General features: G+C 39.8%; 1 protein-coding gene across 4 annotated transcripts in view; it reads right to left on the bottom strand.

Annotated features, from left to right (window-relative positions):
- Nucleotides 1-26,199, bottom strand: part of GNAI3 (G protein subunit alpha i3) — a 48,961-nt gene that overhangs the window by 3,305 nt on the left and 19,457 nt on the right. Inside the window, exons 2-8 of one of the 4 annotated variants that reach the window (XM_005663586.4) lie at nt 16,962-17,004; nt 16,705-16,846; nt 12,493-12,650; nt 10,169-10,297; nt 6,802-6,931; nt 6,294-6,447; nt 62-274 (exon numbers count right to left, since the gene is read on the bottom strand). In XM_005663586.4, the coding sequence (XP_005663643.1) occupies nt 84-274; nt 6,294-6,447; nt 6,802-6,931; nt 10,169-10,297; nt 12,493-12,650; nt 16,705-16,846; nt 16,962-17,004 (947 nt within the window). In that variant the 3' untranslated portion in view covers nt 62-83. 4 annotated transcript variants of the gene reach the window in all.

Raw genomic sequence — 26,199 nt, forward strand, 5'->3', positions numbered from 1 at the left:
AAAGTTTACAAAGTCAACAGACATCATTACAGCACTATAAATAAATTATTCAAAGTTTTACCTTTTATTAACATCCACCCTCTTCAATAGAGTCCACATTCTTTTAAGTTGTTTTTAATGATGACATCTGTAACAGCATCAAAAACAAACTGCACGTTCTTGGTGTCTGTGGCACAGGTGAAGTGGGTATAGATCTCCTTGGTATCTTTTCTTCTGTTCAGATCTTCAAACTGGCACTGAATGTAAGCAGCTGCTTCTTCATATGTATTGGAACCTGAAGCAGACACCCAATACTCTCAGTTCAAATTATAAAGTTTCCCTTTCCCTTTCATTTAGATTTTTCAGCTAAAAAAACCTAGACAGTATAAAAGGAAACTAGGAAGTAGAAGGATGTACTTCTAGAAAAACAGTTGTTTAAAAGGTAAGAGAGTTTGTGCTCATTGGAGTGATGTTGAAATAAACCATTCAAAGGGGTAAGTGAGGCTTCTTTTCAAAATCATTTCAGTTTTCACACAGTTTAGCCTCAGAGCCTAATGGCAATAATTTAAATAAGCAAAGGTAAACTAGTTGATGCAAAAGGGAGAGGGGTCTAAATTGCACACTTTTAAATGGTGAATTTTATTATATGTGAACTATATCTCAATAAATCTGTTTTTTCAAAAAGGGGGAACTAAAAAGTAAACCCTACTTAAATGACATCTGTAATTAACAACCTTTTTTTCTGGTCACACCCATGCCATGAGGAAGTTCTCAGAAACCCATGCCACAGAGGTAACCTGAGCCACAGCAGTGACAACACTGAGTTCTTAACAGCTAGGCCACTGGGAATGCCAATCCTACTTTAGATTCTTGATTCCTTCTTTTCCCATCTGCTTACAAATCTGTTCCATCAATTATTTCTACTTTTTTTTATTTTTTAATTGAAATATAGGGAGTTCCTGCTGTGGCTCAGCAGTAATGAATCTGACTAGTATCCATGAAGATTCAGGTTTGATCCCTGGCCTGGCTCAGTGGGTTAAGAATCTGGTGTTGCTGTGAGCTGTGGCACAGGTCTCAGACGATACTTGGATCTGGCATGGCTGTGGCATAGGCTGGCAGGTGAAGCTCCAATTCGACCCTTAGCCTGGGAACTTCCATATGCCATGGGTGTGGCTCTAATAAAAAAATAAAAAATAAAAAAGTAAAACTGAAGTATAGCTAATTTACAGTGTTGTGTTACTTTCAAGTGTAAAGTGATTCAGTTACATATAAACACACATATCTATCTATCTATATATTCTTTTTCAGATTCTTTTCCATTATAGGTTATTACAAGATAATGAGGATTTCTCTTTTGCAGTTCAGCAGTAACAAACCCAACTATTCATGAGCACTTGGGTTGGATCCCTGGCCTCACTCAGTCGGCTGCGGATCCGGCATTGCCGTGAGCTGTGGTTTTGGTCACAGACATGGCTCAGATCCCATGTTGCTATAGCTGTGGCAGCTGCAGCTCCGATTAGACCCCCAGCCTGGGAACTTACAAATGTCGCAGGTGCGACCCTAAAAAGAAAAAGTAAGATAATGAATATAGTTCCCCGTGCTGTATCAGCATACAGCATATAGTAGGTTCTTGTGTTTATCTGTTTCATATATAGTAGTGTGTATATGTTGATCCCAAACTCCTAGTTTATGCCCCCCTCAAATCCCCTTTGGTAACCATAAGTTTGTTATCTATGCCTGTGAATCTGTTTCTGTTTTGTAAAGAAGTTCATTTCTATCTTTTTTTTTCAGATTCCACATATAAGTGACAGCACATGACATTTGTCTTTCTGACTTACTTTACTCGGTATGATAATCTCTAGGTCCATCCATGTTGCTGCAATTGGCATTATTTCATTCTTTTTTATGGCTGAGTAATGGTCCATTTTGTGTGTGTGTTCGCACATTTTTCTAATAATTAGCATGTTGAGCATGTTTTCGTGTGCCATCTGAATGTTTTTTTTGGAGAAATGTCTACTTAGGTGTTCTGTCCATCTTTTGATGGGTTGTTTTGTTTTTTGATATTAAGCTATATGAGCTATTTATATATTTTGGAAATTAATCCCTTGTAGCATCGTTTGTAAGTATTTTGTATCATTTGTAATCCCAGCCCACAGGTTGTCTTTTCATTTTGTTTATGGTTTCCACTGCTGCACAAAAGCTTTTAAGCAGGAGTTCCCATCATGGCTCAGCAGTAACAAACCCAACTAGTATCCATGAGGACACAGGTTCAATCCCTGGTCTCGGTCAGTGAGTTAAAGACCTGGTGTTGCTGTGAGCCGTGGTGCAGATCGCAGACACAGGTCGGATCTGGCATCACTGTCTATGGTGTAGGCTGGCAGCTACAGCTCTGATTTGACACCCAGCCTGGGAACTTCCATATGCTGTGGGCACAGCCCTTAAAATACCAAGAAAAAGATAAGGATTTAAGCTTAATTAGGTTTCATTGCTATTACTCTAGGAGATAGACCCCCCCCCCAAAATTGCTGTGACTTACGTCAAAGAGTGTTCTATGTTTCCCTCTAAAATGTTTATGGTATCCAGTCTTACATTTAGATCTTTAATCCATTTTGATTTTATTTTTGTATATGATGTTAGAGTAGGTTTTAATTTCATTCTTATATACGTAGCTGTCCAGTTTGCCCAGCATCATTTATTGAAAAGACTATCTATTCTGCATTGTATAGCCTTGCCTCTTTTGATTAATTGACCATAGGTGTGTGGGTTTATTTCTGGGTTTTCTATCCTGTTCCATTGATCTGTATGTCTGGTTTTGCACAGTGCCATACTGTTTTTTGGGTTTTTTTTTTTTTTTTTTTTTTTTTTTGTCTTTTTGCCATTTTCTTGGGCCACTCTCATGGCACATGGAGGTTCCCAGGCTAGGGGTTGAATCAACAGCAACGCGGGATCCGAGCCGCGTCTGCGACCTACACCACAGCTCATGGCAATGCCGGATCCTTAACTCACTGAGCAAGGCCAGGGATTGAACCCGAAACCTCATGGTTCCTAGTCGGGTTCGTTAACCACTGTGCCACAATGGGAACTCCAGTGCCATACTGTTTTGATGACTGTAGCTTTGTAGTATACTCTGAAGACAGGGAGCCTGATCCCTCTACCTCTGTTTTCTTTCTCAGAATTGCTTTGGCTATTTTGTGTCATCTGTGTTTCCATACAAATTTTATAATATTTTTGGTTCTAATTTCTGAAAAATGCCATTGGTAATTTGAAAGGGATTACATTGAATCTGTAGACTGCCCTGTAGTGTGGTCATTTTGCCAATATTCATTCTTCCAATCCAAGAACATGGTGTATTTTTCTACCTATTTGTGTCATTTTCAATTTCTTTCATTAGCATCTTCTAGTTTTCTGAGTACAGGTCTTTTGCCTCCTTAAGTCAGGTTTATTCCTAGGTATTTTATTTTTTGATGCAATGATAAATGGGCTTATTTCATTATCTTTCTGATATTTTGTTGTTAGTGTATATAAACAAAACAGATTTCTGTATATTAAGTTTGTATTCAGCAACTTTACTGAAATCATTGATGAGCTCTAGTGGTTTTCTGGTATAACTTCTCATCTGCTTTAGGATCTCACCTCTAATCCTATAAACATCTCTCCTTCCTTTGTAATCTAAGCTGCTCAAGAGTAGGCTAAACTTGTCTTCTTCACTTAGCACTCAACTCAGTGGTCCTGACTCACTGTTAATGCTCACTGTTAACAGTCAATGATCTCCTGGATGCTATCTCCAGAGGCCATTTTCAAAAGGTATTCACTGTATTCATTTGCACATGACATTTTTAAGCATGCCACTTTTTAAACTCTCCTCTAGTTCTTGATACTTTGCCTTTCCATATTCTTCTCTATCTTCTCTTTGTGTCCTACACAAATCTTTCTCTCCTGCCAACAGAGGCTGGTATTCCCTCTCATTCTAATGTCTTCTCTCCTCATTCTATCATCATCTAGGCCATCTCATCTAATTCCATATTGTATTTACACATGGTCCCAAATCAGTATCTGTTATTAACCTGTAGCCTTGCCCCAAGCTGCAAAGCCACATAAACAATTACTTATTAGATATCTACACTGGGATGTTCAACAGATACTTCAAAACCAACATTCCTAAATATGAATTCAGACCACAGTAACAGGACCCAATCAAGACAAAATCCTGAGAGTACCTCTGACTCTTTCCACTTCCTCAGCCTAGATACACTCTTCACCTTATTATACAAAGCATTTACAGTGTCTGCTCAGCTAAAAAGAGTACCCCTTTCCTAGAAATAATAAACTCTGATCTAAAGGTCATAGTGGTACAGCCCTGGCACTCATGTTTGTGTCCTCAACCTTAGATTGAGCTAAGGGTTTTTGCCTGACTTAACCTTAGGAACATGAACCTTGGGCCAACCAATCTTGGCCTTTTAAATGGAGGAGACATAGAAATTGTGGCAGGACCATCTTTTGTCACATTAACTGAGTAGCAGAGAAAGTTGATAAGGAGAGAGAACAGAGAAGACACAGAGAGGAGAGAAAAGAGATGTGGAAAAAAGTGTTTCCAGGGTTTTTGACAGCGATTTTCTAATTCTCATGGAATTCTTAAGAACTGACGGCATTCTCATCTCTGACATCAATGATATATCCCCGTACTTCCACCAAAAGTTTTTTTGTAGAGTCCCTGCTGTGGCACAAGAAGACTGGCAGCATCTCTTGAGTGCTGGGTTGCAGGTTCGAGCCCAGGCCTGGCACAGCGGGTTAAGGATCTGGCATTGCTGTAGCTGTGGTATAGGTCACAACTGCAGCTCAGATCTGATCCCCACCCCAGGAATTTCATATGCCGGGGCAGCCAAAAAAGAAAAAAGTTAAGTTTCTTTTGCATCATGAGAGTCCTTACTAATTCAGCTCCCCTACTATCTGTTTTTATTGCCATCAATTGCATAATCTTTCTAAAGGACAGTTTCTACTACATCACGTACCCCCAATGAAAATCCTTCAATAGCTCCCCACTGTCTCAGCATGGGATCTAATGCCATCCACGAGCATCCCTGCCCATTTCTTCAGTCACTCCTCCTCACCACTTTAAGCTCCTGCAATACTGAACTCCTCCTAGGTTCTAGAGCAAATCTTTTTTGTTTTACTTTCTGTGGCCACCCCTGCAGCATATGGAAGTTCCCGGGCTAGGGGTTGAAACCAAGCTGCAGCTGTGGCCTATGCCACAGCCATGTCAACACTGGATCCAAGCTGCCATCTGCAACCTATGCCACAGCTTGAAGCAACACCAGATCCTTAACCCACTAAGCAAAGTCAGGGATCAAACTCACATCCTCACAGAGAAAATGCTGGGTCCTTAACCAGGTGAGCCACAACGGGAACTCCATCAAGTCTTTTTATTTTCCTATTTAGGGCCATACCCTAAAAAAATTTTTTTTTTACTTTATTTTTTTTACTTTATTTTTTTTACTTTTTTTTTTTTACTTTCTGTGGCCACCCCTGCAGCATATGGAAATTCCCAGGCTAGGGGTCAAATCAGAGCTACAGCTGCTAGCCTACACCACAGCCACAGCAACGCCAGATCCAAGCCACATCTGCGACCTACACCACAGCTCACGGCAACACCAGATCCTTAACCCACTGTGCGAGGCCAGGGATCTAACCCACATCCTCATGGATCCTAGCTGGGTTTGCTAACCCCTGAGCCATGAAGGAAACTCCCCATCAAGTCTTTTTTAACTCTATACATTCATATATGCTATTCCCTCTTCCTAAAATGTTTTTATTCCCCCATCAGCCTGATGATTTCTAGTTCATCTTTTTGCTATCTCACTCCAAGTGTCATTTCCTTTAGAAAAAGACTACATTGATCCCACTAATGTAATCACTTCTGCTTTTCTATTAATGACCATTTTACACTAAAATGAAATTCTTTATGTGTCTCCCTCTTTCTACAACTTATGTCAGTTTCTTGAGTGTAATAACTGCACCTTACCCTTATATTTTGTGAATATGTTTACACCAAATTTTGATTTTTATCTTTCTCTATTTGCCTCAAAAAATGAAGAGGACTGAAATAAAAAATAAACATGATTAACTCAATTATGTCTGGAATAGCACTTTAGACCAAAGGGGCCTTAATCACATGCTTAATGTTAATCCTACTCATCCCTCTCCATAAGGAGATACATACATTGTTCAAAACAAAAGACAACTGTAGGAAGGTCACTAAAGTATTGATCTAAGATGTGTCAGTGATTACTCCAACAAAATTTTTCATGATCCCTTACCTGTGTATTCTGGATAACAGATAGTTAATGGACTCCTCTTTATTTTCTCCTCAAAAAGATCTTTCTTGTTGAGGAACAGAATGATGGAAGTGTCTGTAAACCATTTATTGTTACAAATGCTGTCGAACAGTTTCATGCTTTCATGCATTCGGTTCTGAAAAAGAAACAAAGGATGATAGGTCAGTAGCAAAAAATAAAAGTGGATTAACTCTTCATGAAAAAAACAGACCAGCAAGTCTGGGAAATCATGGACACAAATCAGACAATGACAACACAAAAGCTAAGTCAGTCCTCATTTTTCTAATTCTTGGAGGTTTAGAGGTGGCTAACAAGAGGACTTACTCCTGCCTATATACTCAACATGTTGTCTTATCAGTGAAGGGTTAAAAGGGCATGGATCAGTATTTGGAAAATCTAATCTCACTGACATAGAGAAAATTTAAAGACATTAAATTTTTGTCCTGTCTGCATTAGACAGGCCTTTTATTTACCAGAAGCTACAACATACCATCTCCTCATCCTCAGCCAGTACAAGGTCATAATCACTGAGGGCCACACAGAAGATAATTGCTGTAACTCCCTCAAAACAGTGAATCCACTTCTTTCGTTCTGATCTTTGGCCACCTACATCAAACATCCTGAGTAAAGGGAAAAAAGCACAATTTCAGCAAAGGTCACACACACATATCTCCCTAAACTGAAATAGTTACGGAACTTCTCACTACTGAATATTCAAAACTCCATTTATAATAAAAAGACAAAGAAAGCAGATAAAATGTAGTCAAAATCATTATCTGTGATTAAATGTAAAAGAGAACAATATGAGAATATAAAATTTAGGAATAATAAAAATTCTCATTTTAGGGAGTTCCCTTGTGGCTCAGCAGGTTAAGGATCCACCATTGTCACTGTTGTGGCTCAGGTCCCTGCTGCAGCACAGGTTCAATCCCTGGCCTGGGAACTTCCACAAGTCACAGGTGCAACCCAAATGAAAAAAAAAAAAAAAATTCTCATTTTAGATAAACAGTTGAGCTTCCTCATTACCAAAAACTTCTATCATACATACCAAAAGTCAGTAGAGTAAGCACTGAAATGGATTAATGAAAGGAGGGAAAAAAGACCAGAAAAATAAAGAGATGAATGATAAAACTCGAGGTAGTAACCATAATAACTACTGTTTGAGTGTTTACTGGTGCCAGACACTATCCTAAACATCCTGAAGTACATTAACTCATTTAACCCTCATAACACTCCCGTTAGTACTGTTACTATCCCAGATGAAGAAACTGAGGCACAAAGATGTTAAATAATTTACCTAAGAGCACACTACTAACAAATGGGGACTGGAACTCTAACTCCAGTAACCAACTCTTACCCATCACACCACTCTGCCTTTCAAAATGGTTTATCTCTCTAATAAAAAAAAAGAACAATGAAAAAATATAAATCCCCAACTTGCTTTCTGCTTCCAGATTCAAAAGTTTGTTTTCCCTTTTTTTTTTAATTGAGATATAATTGAAATACATTTTTCTTACTTTAAGGAAAACGTTTTAGAGATTATGGAAAAAAGTAAATTATATTTTAGGATAAGACTCTAAGAACCTAATATCTAAACCCAAAACTTAAACCGTATTTTCTAACTCCAAGTTTTATTTTAACCTAATCAATAACAACAAAGCTTCAATTGTTCACGCACTTTATGTTCCACTCGAGGTTAGTGTTAGTCCACTATTCCCTTCAGGGTGGGGGGCGCTTACTTGCTATTAGGAATCAGCTGCTGAACTTCTGTCAGCAGTGTCCTCATCTACCATCTAGAGTAAGAGGAGGACCTGCACTGCTTTGTCTTTTAACTAGTACTAGGAGGTATGCATACAAATGATTAGCTACTCTTAAGACATATGTTTGATGACAATCATAAAATGTTTTAAGTGTAAACTCTGCCAAGCTGGTTCATTGTACCAGATCTATAGTGACTAGGAGTCTATTGCCAGAGAATTTTCTCCTTAGAGAGTGAGAGAAATAAGACACTGTTGAATTATTTCTCAATGTATGTTTGAAAAAGAATAGTCATCTCATCTCTCCATGACCCAACTTTTTCTTTTGGCTGATCTTACGCAGTTCTTTTCAACCTTTAGTCCTGACACCCGGAATGAGGCACTCATAAACTGGTTCTAATACAAGGTCATACCATATATAGGTTTTAGGAAAGCTAAGATTATATATTTCGCCACGGATCTTTCAAGGGGAGACACATACTGGTACACCATTAATTTCATTTTGCTTCTCCATTTTTTTCTATAAAGTCCATAAAACTGAACCCTGTGAAGTTCCCAAGGTGGGCTTTCCACACATATTAACATTTACAGTATCATTCACTAACAGATCAACATTTTATAAACATTACCTCATAACTGAGAGGCAAGTAAGCAATTACACAATGCCTTGCATATAGGAGATGCTCAATAAATGTTTGAATAAATGGATAGTGGTTTTGCCTAGAGAGAAGAGGAAAAGGAAGAAATGATAGTACTTCATAACAGATATCTATATGCCAGCAATAAAGTGGGTGCAGCACCTTAATTAGATCTGGCTATTTATCCTGACATAAAAAGACCAACAGGATTTACCTACCTAAAGATCAATCTATGACATCAACAAAAAAGTTTCCCACACTAAATAAATAAAAGTCACAACATATAATTATAAATGGATTACTAACCTTATAGCACACAAAGAGATATCTCATTCTTTCAGTTTCTTGGGTGATGATTTATGGAGCCTTTGCTACTTTTATTAAATAAATTCATCAGTATAAGCGGTTCCTCTATTCTAAAAATATTCAGCTGAACTGCTATTTTCCTGTATCAATTTTCAAATCTGTTTTGGTGTATTAAGATTTTAAGACCTCAACTAGTATTTAATAATACCTAAAGTCTGTGTGAATTTTGCAAATCCCACGAAGCAATTTTTTCCAAGAGAAAATAGAGAATCTGAGCTAGAAGTTACATTTGCATGCAACAGTGCTGAATATCGCATTCTACATACAAGCATAATGAAGCAGCTAAAAAGGACATCATACACTGAAGGGGAAAAGTTTACTCCTAACCTCAAAGGTCACAAAAGCAGAAGACAGGAACCATAAAGACAGTTCTATTATTTACATAAGACTGTTGACGCAGAGACAAGCTGAAGCTAGAATTACTAATGCTGATGAGAAAATCCACTGCATTAGAATACAAGAATTTTCTCTCTCTATAACAATAATTGTTTACATGTCATCATGCCTCTCCAAAATACCTCTAGCCCCAGATCAATATTCATTCTGCACTGTATTAGGAAGCTGGTTGTGCATAATACTTACTGTGTACAAACCAAAGGCCACGACAATATTAGCACCGTCCCATTAAACTTAAAGTGTGATCCAAGAAATGACTGACCCTGATAAAAAGCACTTCTACTTTAACATCAAAATGCCAGAACAAAGCCACATAATTAAACCAAAACACTGGTTTTCTATCTTTTTAGTATTGTTGTTACCCTTCTAAACAACAAACATTCAATACCTGTTTTGGTGATTCCAACAAAAAAGCAGCTGAAAAGAATAAAATTAAAAATAAAATAAATTGGTAACCATGTGATTACTTTTATTGACATGTAAGTTACAGTTTCATTTTGAATTTAAATTCCTGCAAATGGACAAAAATATTTGATGCTATTTAAAGAAAGAAGAAATGTTTACATTGACACTTAAAATAGTCAAATACTGGCTGATGAACATAAGTTTCTAAATCAAGGAATACTGCCTAGAAAAATGTTACCCTGATGAAGAGACTAACTAGAGCAAAGATACATCTAGGAAGAGGCTAAGGACTTACTTGAAGTACAGGTCTTTGAAAGTGAAGTGTGTCTCCACAATGCCTGTGGTCTTCACTCTTGTCCGCAGGACATCTTGCTGAGTTGGAATGTAGTTGGTTTGGGATATTCTATCCAAATCATTTAGGTAACTAAATAAGTAAAATACAAATTTATTTTATTTAGTAAAGCCAACCATACACACAGCAAGTCCATAGACTAAACTCATTCCTTGCCAAAAGTGAATTCCGAATCTGTCACTAAAGTGGCAGAACAAATCAGATCTTCAATATCATAGAAATAATGAGGAAAAAGTGAACCAAACATAGGACAATTAAAGTAGTTTTTATATACACTACAATAAAGTGGTTTTAATTTTACCAAAATTAAACTGTGAAAGCCAATTTAAAACAACATGGAAATGCTATTCTTATTAAAGATCCCTGAAATTTAATATTAAGTCAACTAGGCACAGCCTACTTATAAAACCCTAACCAAAACAAAAGCCTTCAGACATTTAAAGTTAATGGGTCATTCATATGTTTAAACATTTGCTAGGACATTAGAAAATAGCTATCTGGATTACTAGAATTAAAAAGAACTAAGCTCAATAAGAATGAGTATCTCCTGTTTTCACTCAAGAAAAAAAAAAAGCTGTAGGTTTAATTTTTTAAAAACCTATGCCGGAGTTCCCGTCGTGGCGCAGTGGTTAACGAACCCGAGTAGGAACCATGAGGTTGCGGGTTCGGTCCCTGCCCTTGCTCAGTGGGTTAAGGATCCGGCATTGCCGTGAGCTGCGGTGTGGGTTGCAGACGCGGCTCGGATCCCGCGTTGCTGTGGCTCTGGCGTAGGCCGGTGGCTACAGCTCCGATTCAACCCCTAGCCTGGGAACCTCCATATGCCGCGGGAGCGGCCCAAGAAATAGCAACAATAACAAAAGACAAAAAAAAAAAAAAAAAACTATGCCAAAAACTAATTGTAAATACCTCCAAAGAAACTTCACTTGATCAGTAAAATAGTTTAAAAACTGCTTCAAAGCTAAACTAAATTTTTCACGATTTCAGGGTTCCTAAAGATTTTTTTTAAGAATAGGTGATAGCATTATAAGTGAATCATTAATGATCTTCTATAAAATTAAGAACAATCATTAATGTTAAGGAACTGATCAAGCTTAGATAAACAATTATAAAAAAAAAAAAACCTCTATAAATCATGTGTCTTCAGGTGTAGTTAGAAGATTCGGAGCTTACTGAATGCATGATGTAAAAAATTACAATCTAGCTTTGATTACTACTGGGAGGATTGTTTAAACTGCCAATATCTTCAACTAAAAAAATATTATTAAGAGATGGGCAAGAATCTTGAAATATTTCTAAAGTCAAATTTTCATTTAAAGAATAAACTAGAGGAGTTCCTGTCATGGCACAGCAGAAACGAATCTGACTAGGAACCATGAGGTTGTGGGTTCGATCCCAGGCCTCGCTCCGTGGGTTAAGGATTCAGCGTTGCCATGACCTATGGTGTAGGTTGCCAACGTGGCTCAGATCCCACGTTGCTGTGGCTCTGGCATTGGCTGGCAGCTGTAGCTCCAATTCGACCCCTAACCTGGGAACATACATATGCTGCAGGTGCAGCCCCAAAAAGACAAAAGACAAAAGGAAAAAAACACACATTCTGAATATAGGTCTTAGAAATAAACATATTTTAAAAGTGCTCTACAAAATACATTTTTAAAAATGCACTTCGCTTCTTTAACAAAGAAGCAATATAGGACAGCATGTAAAAGCTTAACAGAAAAGAATTAATTACAAATTCTCTAAAACTATGTAACTAACACTCAAGATTTTGCATCAGCTTCATTCAAAGACTCAACATTCTCTTTCTACACAAAGTCTGCTACTGCAATTTGGTGAAAGATTTAGAAGTGGTGACTAGTACCATAGTGCAGTCCAGCCATAGAGAGTTGTGCACCTAACAAATCACAATTTTAATTTCCCTTACTAGACGGCAATCAACAGAAAGCCCTTATGCAGATGGAACTGAGGTGGAAGAGATCCAGGACTCAGCTGCAATAGATTTCTCTCCTCTTCCACCTGCTTGCTATAAATGACCATAGAGCTACTTTCATGATGCCAAGTCTCCCATTTACATTCCAAGAGGAAATATTTTTCTCCAAGTCATACAAAATGACAGAGGGCTCTATAACATTAAACTGAAACAATATTTATAAAGGGATCCTACAGACTTCTAAGGGTTCCTTAAACATTTCCTTAAGAATGGGCACTGAACTTTCTCTAGCAACAACAAATTATTTCCTGTTTTAGTTTCACAGAGAAAAATTACTTACTATGAAGCAGAATCATTGAGCTGATATTCCCTGGATCTGCTGAAGCAAGCTTGCACCCCACCATCTCGCCATAACCGTTTAATTACTCCTGCTAATTCTGGAGTCATAACCCCTTCTTCAGCACTGCCAGCCAAAACAAATAACTGCCGAGCATCGTCCTGAAGAAAGCAGTTAACAGAGAAAGAAAGCAGTTAACAGAGACAGATGATTCTCCATTTCTTAAAGACTTGACAAGAGTCTCTTTAACACACACACCACACTCATCACATGCATGCATGCACATTCTTGCACGTGCACGCACACACGCACGCGCACACACACACACACACTATATGATACATTGTTTCTTGGGGTTTTTTTTCTAGGGCCACTCCCACGGCATATGGAGGTTCTCCAGGCTAGGGGTCTAATTGGAGCTGTAACCACAGCAACGCCAGATCCAAGCCACGTCTGCAACCTACACCACAGCTCACGGCAACGCCAGATCGTTAACCCACTGAGCAAGGCCAGGGATCGAACCCACAACCTCATTGTTCCTAGTCGGATTCGTTAACCACCGCGCCACGACGGGAAGTCCTGATACACTGTTTTAAAAGAGGTATTGAAGAGACCTTTCCTGGTAGCCAGTCTGAGAATTTACAATGAAGTGTGTCCCCCCTCTTACTCCACCACAGTTAGAAGTGCAGAGCTGAGCTCAGGAATGAATTCACTCCACTCCCACTTCACCACCATCCCCTGAAAAGATCTCTTATGACTGGCCTACAAATTTCAATCCTAGTTAGTCATGAGTTTTATGTGTTTTTTTTTTTTTTTTTTTTTTTGACTGAAAAAAACTGATCTGTGAGATAGATACTTCCCCATTCTGTTAAAGAAAGCCTACAATATGGAGTTCCCGTCGTGGCGCAGTGGTTAACGAATCCAACTAGGAACCATGAGGTTGCGGGTTCGGTCCCTGCCCTTGCTCAGTGGGTTAACGATCCGGCGCTGCGGTGAGTTGTGGTGTAGGTTGCAGATGCGGCTCGGATCCCGCGTTGCTGTGGCTCTGGCGTAGGCCGGTGGCTACAGCTCCGATTCGACCCCTAGCCTGGGAACCTCCATATGCCGCGGGAGTGGCCCAAGAAATAGCAACAACAACAACAAAAGACAAAAAAAAAAAAGAAAAAAAAAAGAAAGCCTACAATAAAAACAGAAATGAAGAGGAGTTCCCGCTGTAGCAGAGTGGGTTAAGAACCTGAATGAAGTGGCTTGGGTTGCTGTGGAGGTGCCAGTTCAATCCCCTGCCCCCGTGCCCAGTATGGTGAGTTAAGGAGCTGGTGTTGCCGCACAGCTGTGGCTTGGATGTAATCCCTGACCTGGCAGGTGCAGCCATTTAAAAAAAAAAAAAAAAAAAAGGAAATGAAAAGACTAGCGCGTAAGAGGTAAAGTCTAAACACGTCAAAGGGAGTAAAACATTAATCAGGTAAAGGAGACAACAGTAATCTCTTTTTTCCTCTTAAGCTCAGAGAGGAACGGGAGGATGAGACTAAAGCATTTTAAAAAGTCTAGAAGTCCAGTGAAAGAAATATATCCCTCTGGGAAAAATCTGTGTCTCCAGGTTCCCCGAAGGAATAATACTCCTCTAAATAAGAGAGAGGAAGAAAGGCAGAAGGAGAAAAAAAGAAAGTTACAGAGATTGATCAAAACTTCCTGCTTCACAGTTACAGCTTCGTAGGTGGTTAAGAGTTTTTAAACTTAAAACACTTGAGAGGTAGAGAGGGCAGAAAGGGCTAAGAGAAACGTGACTGCTTTGCTTTCTTCTACCCAGCTGTTTGCCGGATACTTAAACCCACATACTGAGTAAAGAAAAAGGGGGAGGAGAGTAATCAGTCGTATTACAAGGAGTCACTAGGACAACGGACCAGCAAGCAAACAGCAGTTCTGACTGCAAGTGAAATCATAAGCAAAAACTTTGAAGACTTGTGTATTCCCAAACTTGGGTGTTCACAAAACCAAAGCCAACAATATTGCACTCCGACTAATTTTGCTGACCTCAGGATCTTCAGCCATAATGGCTTTTGCTAAGTAATACTCTTTCTTCGAGATCCTCTCCTCTAATCTTTCTTAGTGATACTTTTTTTCTTTTTTTCTTTTTTATTTTTTGGCATGCCCATGGCACGTGAAAGTTCCCAAACCACGGCTTGAACCTGAGCCACAGCAGTGACCTGAGCTGCTTCCATGACAATGCCAGGTCCTAAACCCACAGTGTCACAAGGAAACTTCTCTTGTAATACTTTAGACCCAACACTCTCTAGGAAAGTGTACCTAAATTCCCTCTTCTCTTTACAGAGATAACAATTTTAAATAAAGAAACAAATGAGGAGTTCCCATTGTGGCACAGCAGAAACGAACCCAACTAGGAACCATGAGGTTTCGGGTTCGATCCCTGGACTTGCTCAGTGAGTTAAGGATCCGGTGTTGCCGTGAGCTGTGGAGTAGGTCGCAAATGCAGCTCAGATCCCATGTTGTTGTGGCTCTGGTGTAGGCCGGTGGCTACAACTCCGATTAGACCCCTAGCCTGGGAACCTCCATATGCCACAGGAGCAGCCCTAGAAAAGGCAAAAAGACAAAAAAAAAAAAAGAATACAGTATTACTGACCAGTTATTGCATAGAGCAAATAAGTGACACAAAGAAATGAAAAAATAAAGAAAGAACACAAGAGCAAGCTGATAGGGGCGGGGGGGGGGGCGAAGCAGGTGAGAGAAGGGAGAGAAGGTATAGAAAGAAATAAGATAGAAATAAAAAAAAAAAAAAAAAAAAAAAAAAAAGAAATAAAGACTGGAGTTCCCTCATGGCTCAGCAGTTAACAAATCCAACTAGAATCCATGAGGATGCAGGTTTGATCCCTGGCCTCGCTCAGTGGGTTAAGGATGTGATGTTGCCATGAGCTGTTGTGTAGGTTGCAGATGCGGGTCAGATCCTGCGTTGCTGTGGCTGTGGTATAGGCTGGAGCTGCAGCTCCGATTTGACCCCTAGCCTGGGAACTTCCACATGCCTTGGGTGCGGCCCTAAAAAAAAGAAAGAAAAAAAAAGGCAGTTTATCCTCTTGCCTTAGCCATCACATATTCCCTGCTCAGAGGCTTAGAAAAATCAAGTCTCTAATTTTTGTGATACGGAATCTTTTTATAAAAACACAGAAGTCACGTCTCACACACCCCTCTTCTGTTCTTGTTTTGCTCCTCTTCGCTCCAACATTTCACATTCCTTACTCTAGCTCCCCTTCCTTACGGCACCTCTAGGCTTCCTGGTCTAATTCCATCCAATTATAACCCTCCTTTTATTCTTCTTCCCTCCAACAATTTCCTCACTTCTTTACTGAATATCTGAGAAGTTGAGAGTTGCTTAGCAGAGTTCCTAAGCTACTTCACAGACACATAGGCTTTGCCTTTCCAGGGAGTCTCCCAAGTCACTTCCTTTCACTGCCCATAGCACCTAAGTATGACACTGAACATAGCTGATGATTACTTTAGTTCTAGGAAAGCATTCTATACATTCTCAGACTTCTCTTGGAATTTAGCTTATGATGACATAAAAGATCCCCTGCCTTCATTCTGGCCCTCTCCCCACTGCATCAAACATCCTAATTAACTAACTAGACCTTCAGGGCCCACCAAGTATTATAATCCGTCAACACAACTTTTGGATACCTGACATGTGCAAGAATTATACTAGGACATGGTATAATCTAATTCCATAGTCTATAGTTCAATGTAGTACAGGGATATACTATTCTTGAATACTGGAAAATTGCCTCTAAAATCGAGACTTAGTGTTTATGTTCTTACCAAGTTTATCCTAGGAGAATGATACTGGCCTTTAATCTCTCTGCACCTCAGAAAGCAGAGCCACATATCATGTCAACCTCTTTTAGATTATTTCAATTTACTGTCATTTACTATTATAGAAGTCAACAGTGCTATAAAAGAAGCAAGTGAATCAAACAGCTATCACAAAAACCTACAGTATGTCCACAGAATCCCATTTCCTAGACTCATCTTGTGGTAGTAATCTAATATTTCCTAAAGCAGATTTGCTAACACGTCTCAAATGAGCAAGCAGTACTTTGCTGCACCTTACCTTGTTGCTTAACTTCATTTCCCTAAAGCATGAAGCAAATTTTGCTTAACTGCATCTACTGAAAAAGAGCAAGTAAAGAGGAAATGAGAAACACTTACTGCTCTGGCAGCTTCCCCAAAGTCGATCTTTAGCCGTCCCATGGCTCTAATGATTGCAATGATGGACTGTATAGTATTGCTGTAGACAACCACTTTATATTGTTTACATTCTTCCTCTGAATAGCCATCCTCATGAATGATTCTTTAAAAAGAAGAAAACCACAAATCATTACCCTGGACCTAAAATGAAAAAATATTATGGACTTTTATGCATTATGAGGAAATACAGTCTTACAAAAGGCCATGTTCCAACTTACTTCATCTGTTTCACGATGGTGCTTTTACCAGATTCTCCAGCACCTGAAAGAAAAGAAAACCAGACTTTGAACTCCTCTGTAATCCAACTCAAAAGTATGAAATCAACATGAGTGATAATTCTAGATCAATGGAAATCACAGGTCCTAGAGAAAACTTTAGTGAGGTTTTCTATCTATCAGGAAAAACTACAGTTTCTTCCTTAGAGATTTTACTTTCTTTACACAACTCAGCAACCAAATATAATTCACCGAAAGTGTCCCACCATGCATGATATAGATACTGAACACAGGCAGAAATGAAATGATTATTTTTTTGGCTTATTCACTTTTATTAATTCTTCTGTCAACATCCATGGACCTGAGGAAAGCTTAATCCTCTCAGCCATGAGACTAGAGTTCTGAACAGAAGTAAAGAGGTCTTGCCCCTCCTACCACTTTTCCACTGTATACCCCCCTCAAGACCACACGTCCCTCCTCAGCCAGCTGGAATCACCTTCATAACCACAAACATCAGATGCGCCCTCTGAACCCCTTGACATTCCACCTGCATTTCCCTAGTCAACGCCTTCTCCCACCTACCAAGGTGCCTATGTGACATCACCTCCTCTCGCACTTTACATTCCCCTTCCCACTTCCGACGCTCAGCTAATGATCCCACCTCCCTTACCAGAAAAAGAAAAGCACTCTGAAAAAGTTATCTCATTTTCCCATAACCAAACCCACACATCTATCGGCACCTCCATTAATCTCCTCTACCTCCAACAACGGATAAACTATCTCTGCCAAAGTCTCAGACTAACCCCTCCAACTGCGCAGTTATGCACCTCATTTTATCTACTCAAGGTCTCAGCTGCTGCAATTATCCCATGTCACTCAAATATCATCAAGTTTTTCTCTTCCCACTGGGTCACTCTCATGAGTATACATACTACTATCTTCCACCTGAAAATCCACACACACGCCCCACTTCTAACCTTTCCTTGACTCCACAAATCTTCCTCTGGATACCACTCCATTTCCTCTCTCCTCTTCATAGCAAACCCCCCCTGAGCTATCTACACACTTGTTCTCCAATTCTGTACCCCCAATTCTCTTCTTAACCCACTCTAATCAAGTGTTCACACTCACTACTCTACACTTGCTACTCTACTGAACCCACTTCTCAAGGTCCTCAACAACTTCCATCTTAACAAATTCAACGGTCAATTCTCAGTCCTCATCTTACTCAAACTCTCAAGCAGAATTTGTCCAAGCTGATGACTTACCTTGAAATATTTTCTTCATGAGGCAAGCTCCTAGATCCCACATCTACTGGTTTGACTCCTACCCTACTCCTTCTCAGTATCTTCCCTCCTGTCTCTGAATTCTAAAGCCTGTATTCCTTCAGGGCTCCTTTCCTGGACCCTGGCCTCACTCAGTGGGTTAAGAATCTGGCATTGCCGTGAGCTGTGGTATAGGTTGCAGGCGGCTCAAATCCTGCATTGCTGTGGCTGCAGCATAGGTCAAAGGCTGCAGCTCTGATTCCAGCCCTAGTCTAGGAACTTCCACATGCCGTGGGTATGGTCCTAATAAAAAACCAAAAAGTAACCTTTTCTCTATCTACATTCATTCTCTAGGTCATCTCATCTAACCTCACGGTTTTAAACACACATATAAACCCACAGCAACAATTAACGTCTAGCAAATACTACAAAGCCAGACACTGTTCTAAATACTTTGCTTGTGTTAACTCATTTAATCCTCTCAACAACCCAGTAAAGGAGATACTACTACCATCCCCATTTTATAGCGAGATCTCAATTTCTCTACCCTTACACAGTTAGTAAGTGGCAGAGCTGAAATTTGCACTCACATAGTTTGGCTTCTAAGTTCTTGTACACTGCCTCTATGTCAATGATTCCTAAATTCAGATCTCTAATCTAAACCCTGGCTTCTAACCTTGGCTCCAGGCTCATAAAACTAAACTACTTACCTGATAAATCTCATTAGATTTCTAGCAGGCATCTCAACCTTACAAGGCCCCAAACTGAGGTACTGCTTCCCCATCCTTACCCTCACACAAACCCTGCTCCACTATGTTTTCTCATCTCAGTAAATGACATCAGCATTCACCTTGTTGCTCAGGTCAAAACTGGTTAAGTGATATGTAGCTAACACACAGATGGAATGTGGGTGCCAGGACCAATGTGTATATTGAATATCAGTAAAGTTTAATTTTTTAAAATAAATACATAGTTCTAACAGTTTCTTCTTGCACCACAATGGATAATCAAGAGCACACTGAAAACCACAGGCCTAGATCATTGTAAAAGCTTCCTAAATGGTCCAATGATTCAGAACTCACCTTTCCTATGGTCAGTTTTCCAGTTGGTAGCTGGAATGGTCTTCGTAAACTGCAAATCGGACAGTGTCAGGACTCTGCCTGAAAAACTGCACTTGGGTGTCCAATTACACTCAAACTAAAATTCAGGGGCAATAAGGCCCAATATACCTTCACCCTCAACTCCTATTATTCCCCACTTGTTCTCTGCCCTTGGCAGACCAGCCTTCTTGCCTTTCCTCCAACTTACCAAACTGGTTCTCAATGAGCTAGATCCTGACTCACAGTCTTTGCATTTACTATTCCCTCTTGCCTGGGATAAGTTTTTGCAAGATCTTCTTCGCCTGGGTTTCTGCTTCCCTCAGAAGAGCCTTCCCTGACGGATCTATCTAAAGCCCCCATTCGGTCACATTCTTTCCCCTTACTCTACTTTTCAAAGCACATATCACTCCTTCACCTTACAGATTTGTTCATTTCCTCTCTTCTCCACAAAAATCCAAGCTCCATACATTTTTGCTTTTTTTTTTTTTCCTTTTTAGGGCCGCACCCGCGGCATATGGAGGTTCCCAGGCTAGGGATCAAATCAGAGCTACAGCTGCCAGCCTACACCACAGCCACAGCAATGCAGGATCCGAGCCGCATCTGCAGCCTACGCAACAGCTCATGGCAACGCCGGATCCTTAACCCACTGAGCAAGGCCAGGGATCAAACCCACAACCTCATGGTTCCTAGTCGGATTCGTTAACCACTGAGCCACGATGGGAACTGCAATATTTATTCACCCTTGTGTTCCCAGGGCCTAGGACTGGGCCTGACATAAATTGGTTACATAGATAAACTGAACAGATGAATGACCAGGATTTAATAACATGATCCTTTATTAATATTCCTCAACTCTATCAACCAAAAATGTTAAAGTTCAAATTAAAAAATTCCAGACTTCTACATTTTTACAGAATCAAGAGGGACATTTATATGTTATTTTATCTCTATTTTTATCACTTGATAATCAACAGTAGTACTAAAACAGCTAATACTCAAGTAGCACATAAAGAACTTCCTAATGACAGAAAGAAGTGATTTCCCCCATCATTCATAGCTATACAAATTTTTAAAAAAGCAAATGATTCAATTCTGAGGAAGAGAATACAAAAGCACACCAGTTATATTTTAAGTAGTTTACACAGAGAATTCACCGAATATGCCATGTTAGCAACATTTACAAAATTAATTATGAAAAGTAGAGATTAATGAAGTAATGTACACCATTCCTTTTTTTCTTTTTTCTTTTTTAATGGCCATGCCCAGAAGTTGAACAGTTCCTAGTTCCCTGGCTAGGAGTTGAATCAGAGTTGCAGTGGCCAGCCTACACCACAACCACAGCAATGCCAGATCCAGGCTGCATCTGCAACCTACACTGAAGCTTGCTGCAACACTGCATCTTTAACCCAACGAGTGAGGCGAAGGATCAAACTAGCATGGATACTAGTTAGGTCCTCAACCCACTGAGGTACAAAGGAAATTCCAACACCATTACCATTCTTTTATACGCTGAAAATAGCATTTCTGGAGAGGGACTGGAGAAAAGGAAACCCTCCTACACTGCTGGTGGGAATGTATTTTGGAGCAGTCACTATGGAAAACAGTATGGAGGTTCCTCAGAAAACTACGTACAGAACTACCAGGAGCTCCCATCGTGGCTCAGTGGTTAATGAATCCGACTAGGAACCCTGAGGCTGCGGGTTCAATCCCTGGCCTTGCTCAGTGGGTTAAGGATCCGGCATTGCCGTGAGCTGTGGTGTAGGTTGCAGACTCGGCTCGGATCCCGCGTTGCTGTGGCTCTGGCGTAGGCCGGTGGCTACAACTCCGATCAGACCCCTAGCCTGGGAACCTCCATATGCCGCAGGAGTGGCTCTAGAAAAGGCAAAAAGACAAAAAAATAAAAAATAAAAAATAAAACAACTATCATATGATCCAGCAATCCCACTCCTGGGCATAAATCCAAACAAAACTACAATTCAAAAAGATACATGCGTCTCTATGTTCATAGTGGTGCTATTTACAATAGCCAAGACATGGAAACAACCTAAATGTCCATCAACAGATGAATGGATAAAGAAGATGTGGTACATACATACAACGGAATACTACCTAGCCATAAAAAAGGAGGAAATAATGCCATCTGCAACAACATGAATACAACTAGAGATTATCATACTAAGTGAAGAAAATCAGAAAGAGAAAGACAAATACCATATAATATCACTTACGTGTGGAATCTAAAATGACACAAATGAACCTATCTATGAAACAGAAACAGATTCAAGGACAGAGACTAGATTTGCAGTTGCCAAGGAGGGAGAGGCTGGAGGAAGGGATCGAGTGGGAGGTTGAGATTAACATATGGAAGCTATTATATGCAGAACAGAAAAACATCAAGGTCCTACTGTATAGCACAGAGAACTATATCAATATCTTATGATGGAAAAGAGTATTAAAAAAGAATGCGTATGTATATCCACATACACACATACAGATATGCATAAATGTACATAGATATACATAATCTTTTTACACATACATATATAACTGAATCACTGCTGTACAGTAGAAATTAACACATTATAAATCAACTATACCGCAATTAAAAAATAAATTTAAAAAATGCCACTAGCCAACTTAATGGCACGGACAAAAAAAGAAAACAGTGTTCTACCATTGATGTTGGATTAGTCTGAATGAAATAATGAATTTATTAATCTCAAAATCATCTCATTAAGTTCTACCCTAAGAAGGTGTTGATTTTTTTTTTTTTTAATGTTACGTGCTGTCTCTCTCATGTTTTTTCCAAGGCTCCCTGATAAAAGGTCAGTTTGTCCTCTTTATTATCAACAGTCACCCACATTTTTACCAGGCATCTAGTTCCATCTATTAAAAGAAGGCACCTCTTACTGACCACAGAACCAAATACAGGATTTGTTTTAGTGGGTGTTCCATGGCATTTCATTTAAATAAAGAACAAACTGTTTTGTACCAAGCCTCTGACCAAACCATTCAGCTTCTAGATCATTATGAAAAGTGCCACCATCTTACCTTTCTTCCAAGTAAGAAATCTAAGAGTCATCTGGAACCCATTCACTCTTCTCACCTTACATCAAGCGGTAACAAAATCTTCTTATGCATTTCTCAAATTAATCCTTTCTACTCCTCACATGTCTGAGCCTCACCTTACACCTTACAGTCATGCTATAATTTTCTCAACTTCTAGCTCACAGCCCCATTTCCTTCTCATCATCTCCAAATAGCACTATTAAAAATACCAATTTATCTAATAAGTCTCCAAATTCTTTTAACATTCTTTTAACCTGTTCTTATTAGGTCTGAACTCCATTTTTTTTTTTTTTAAACTCTTGTTTTTTAAATTTTTAGCTGCCCACAGCATATATAGTTCCCAGAACAGGGATCAGATCTGAGTCACAACTGAAATCGATGCCACAAATGCTGCAATGCCGGATCCTTTAACCCACTGCTCCGGGCAGGGATCAAACCTGCGTCCTGGTGCTGTAGAGAAGCAGCCAATCCCGATGCACCACAGCAGGAACTCCTGAGCTCTATTTTTACCTCAATCCTCTGTGTTCCATTGCTTCAGCAGTAAGCTCTCTCTCTAGTAACATCTCACACTTGGGTTTTCCCCAAACTGCTTCTCTCGTCTGACCTCTCTTCCCCAACACACACACGGTGTTTGAAACTTCCTAACTTTATCTACATCTTTTAACCCATCTTGCTTAAAGTTCGTCGCAAGTTTAAGGAGAGATTCATTTAGCCATCTCCAATATTCAATAGTAAGGATATAAAGAATGGGACAGATATAAAAGAAATTGCAGAGACAGAATCTACGGCTTGAAGAGAAAGGAAACGAAAATGACCATAAGCAGAAGGGATGGAAGTGGGCAGTGAACAGAAAATATAGGGGAGAAAAGTCTGAAAGGTTCCAGAGATAGGAGGGAATGGGATCAGTTCAACTTAAAAGATTTATCCTTAAAAACAATATATATCTAGGAGCTCCCATTGTGGCACAGTGGAAACAAATCCAACTAGGAACCATAAAGTTGCAGGTTCAATCCCTGGCCTCGCTCAGTGGGTTAAGGATCCAGCAGTGTAGGTTGTAAATGCGGCTCAGATCTGGTGTTGCTGTGGCTGCGGTGCAGGCCAGCAGCTGTAGCTCCGATTAGACCTCTAGCCTGGGAACCTCCATATGCCATGGGTGCAGCCCTAAAAAGCAAAAAAGATATGTATCTAAAGAATATCCTATATATAGAGGGAGAAAGGATGAAGACTGAAGCTATGGAGATTTTTGAGAGAAGAGGAAGACAAGTAGCTAAGGTAGATGGTCTCGTGCCCAATAAAAGAAGGCACTCTGCAGGGAATAAAAAAATAGAATTAATTTAGAAAATCATGTTATAAACAATCAAAAAGAACGTGAAAGAAGTGTGTGTACAGGTTAGCACACATAATCAGCAACACTGTTACACAAAAAACAACTTATCAGTATATACACTACTGTAGAATGACTGTATTTACCTAAATATATTCCAAATTTTATTTTTAAGGAGCTCCATGAGAGCAGGTACCATACCCCATACCCACCTATTTCTGCCCATAACTTATACTGCACTATGAGTGTGAGAAATAAAAGATGGTGATGATTCCTTTGCAAGATATTTTCAAAGGCCAGTGAATTGCTAATATAAATAAACACATTCAGCTCATATATACATTGATCTTAATTATTTCTGCTTTTTTTTTTTTTTTTTTTTTAGGGCTGCACCTGCAGCATATGGAAGTTTCCAGGGTGAGGGTTGAATTGGAGCTGGAGCTGCTAGCCTACGCCACAGCAACTTGGGATCCAAGCCACACCTGCAACCCACATCACAGCTCAGGGCAATGGTGGATCCCTAACCCACTGAGCAAGGCCAGGGATTCAACCTGCACTCATGGATGCTAGTCGGGTTCTTAACCCACTGAGCCAAGACAGGCATTCCAGAAATGTCTGTTTAGGTCTTCTGCCTGTTTTTGATTGGGTTGCTTTTTTTTTTTATATTAAGCTATATGTGCTGTTTATATATTTTGAAAATTAATCCCTTGTTGGTAGCAACATTTGCAAATATTTTCTCCCAGTCCATAGGTTGTTTCATTTTGTTCATGGTTTCCTTTGCTGGGCAAAAACTTTAAAAAGGGGCAGGGGGAAATTACTCTCACCCAGTGCAGGAATTCTCTTAAACATGTTCTCAGCAGATGGACATTCAGCCAATGGCTATGTAAGATTGTTTCCAATGATAAGGATGATTATAGCTTAGTGAAAATACATGAACTTTAAAGTCAGTAAACATTTATCTTTTACTTCCTAGTTGTGTGAACTGTGCCAAGTTTTTATTGGCCATCTGATTTATTCACATATAAAATGAGGATAACAGTATCAACTTTACAAGGTGCCAACCTCTGTAGCTGGCACCCAGTGAGCCCCTAACAGTGGATGGACCTCCTTAAAAGGCTTCTGGTGGAGCTCCTGTTGTGGCGCAGTGGTTAACGAATCCGACTAGGAGCCATGAGGTTGAGGGTTTGATCCCTGCCCTTGCTCAGTGGGTCAAGGTTCCGGCGTTGCCGGGAGCTGTGGTGTAGGTTGCAGGCGTGGTTCGGATCCTGCGTTGCTGTGGCCCTGGTGTAGGCTGGTGGCTACAGCTTCCAATTCGACTCCTGGCCTGGGAACCTCCACATGCCGCAGGAACGGCCCTAGAAAAGGCAAAAAGAGAAAAAAAATATATATATATTTCTGGTGACGATTCTGAGCAACATAAGTAGCAGAAATTTCTTTTTTATATTTGGGCTTTAGTTGGCCTCCCTGTAACTTCAATTCGTTTAATCAGATTTCCCTTCTGAAGCCACATAATCTTTTCTCCCTGACAACTGATAATTTATTGCTCAAAGACTGGGTAGCAGCTATCATGCTTCGTTGGCATCTTCATTACCATCTGAAGATTATGTACAAAAGTCCCTGTCATCACGAAGTTTAAAGTTTAGATGGGGAGGTAGCTTCTCCTTGTCTTTTTTCGGTTGAAGACATCCAAGTCCAAAGCCATTTCAAGGACAATGTCCACCACAGAGCACACAATGGACTTCAATACCTGGACGTTGTTACCATTCTCATTATCACCAGACATGGTTTTGAGACCCTCGACCACTGCAGTGATTTTGTCCTATGGCTGGTATTACCTCCCTGAAATGACATATACCAAATTAACCCAAATGCCACAGCTACTGCCTCAGCTGAGGAACATATAGAAAGCAATTATTAGCACCATTGATTAGAACATTTATGGATACATTTTTTTCCTAAGACAGCTCATTCTCCTGGCTCTTATTAAGCTTGCAGTTCATTAAAAGGCTGGTTTTTTAAAAATCATATGTACTTATAACAATAAAAAGTCAGATCTTTTCTATTTCTCATTTTAATGCTTATTTGGGGGCTAAAGGTAGAACTTCATATTTAAGTTAGTTTCTGATTAGTTTCTTTTATACTTTAGCTCATGCTTCTAACCTTTCTGATACTTAAAAAATTTTTATTTTGTCACTGGTATTTCTTTCTTTCTTTCTTTCTTTTCTTTTTTTTTTTTTTTTTGTCTTTTTGCCATTTCTTGGGCCACTCCTGCGGCATATGGAGGTTCCCGGGCTAGGGGTCGAATCAGAGCTGCAGCTGCCAGCCTACACCAGAGCCACAGCAACACAGGATCCGAGCCACGTCTGCAACCTACACCACAGGTCACGGCAACGCTGGAACCTTGACCCACTGAGCAAGGGCAGGGATCGAACCCTCAACCTCATGGTTCCTAGTCGGATTTGTTAACCACTACGCCACGACGG

Source organism: Sus scrofa, chromosome 4 (assembly GCF_054392235.1).
Source record: "Sus scrofa isolate SSC_HxYL_T2T_F1_AM1 chromosome 4, Sscrofa_HxYL_maternal_Yorkshire_Landrace_v2.0, whole genome shotgun sequence".
Taxonomy (NCBI): Eukaryota; Metazoa; Chordata; class Mammalia; order Artiodactyla; family Suidae; genus Sus; species Sus scrofa.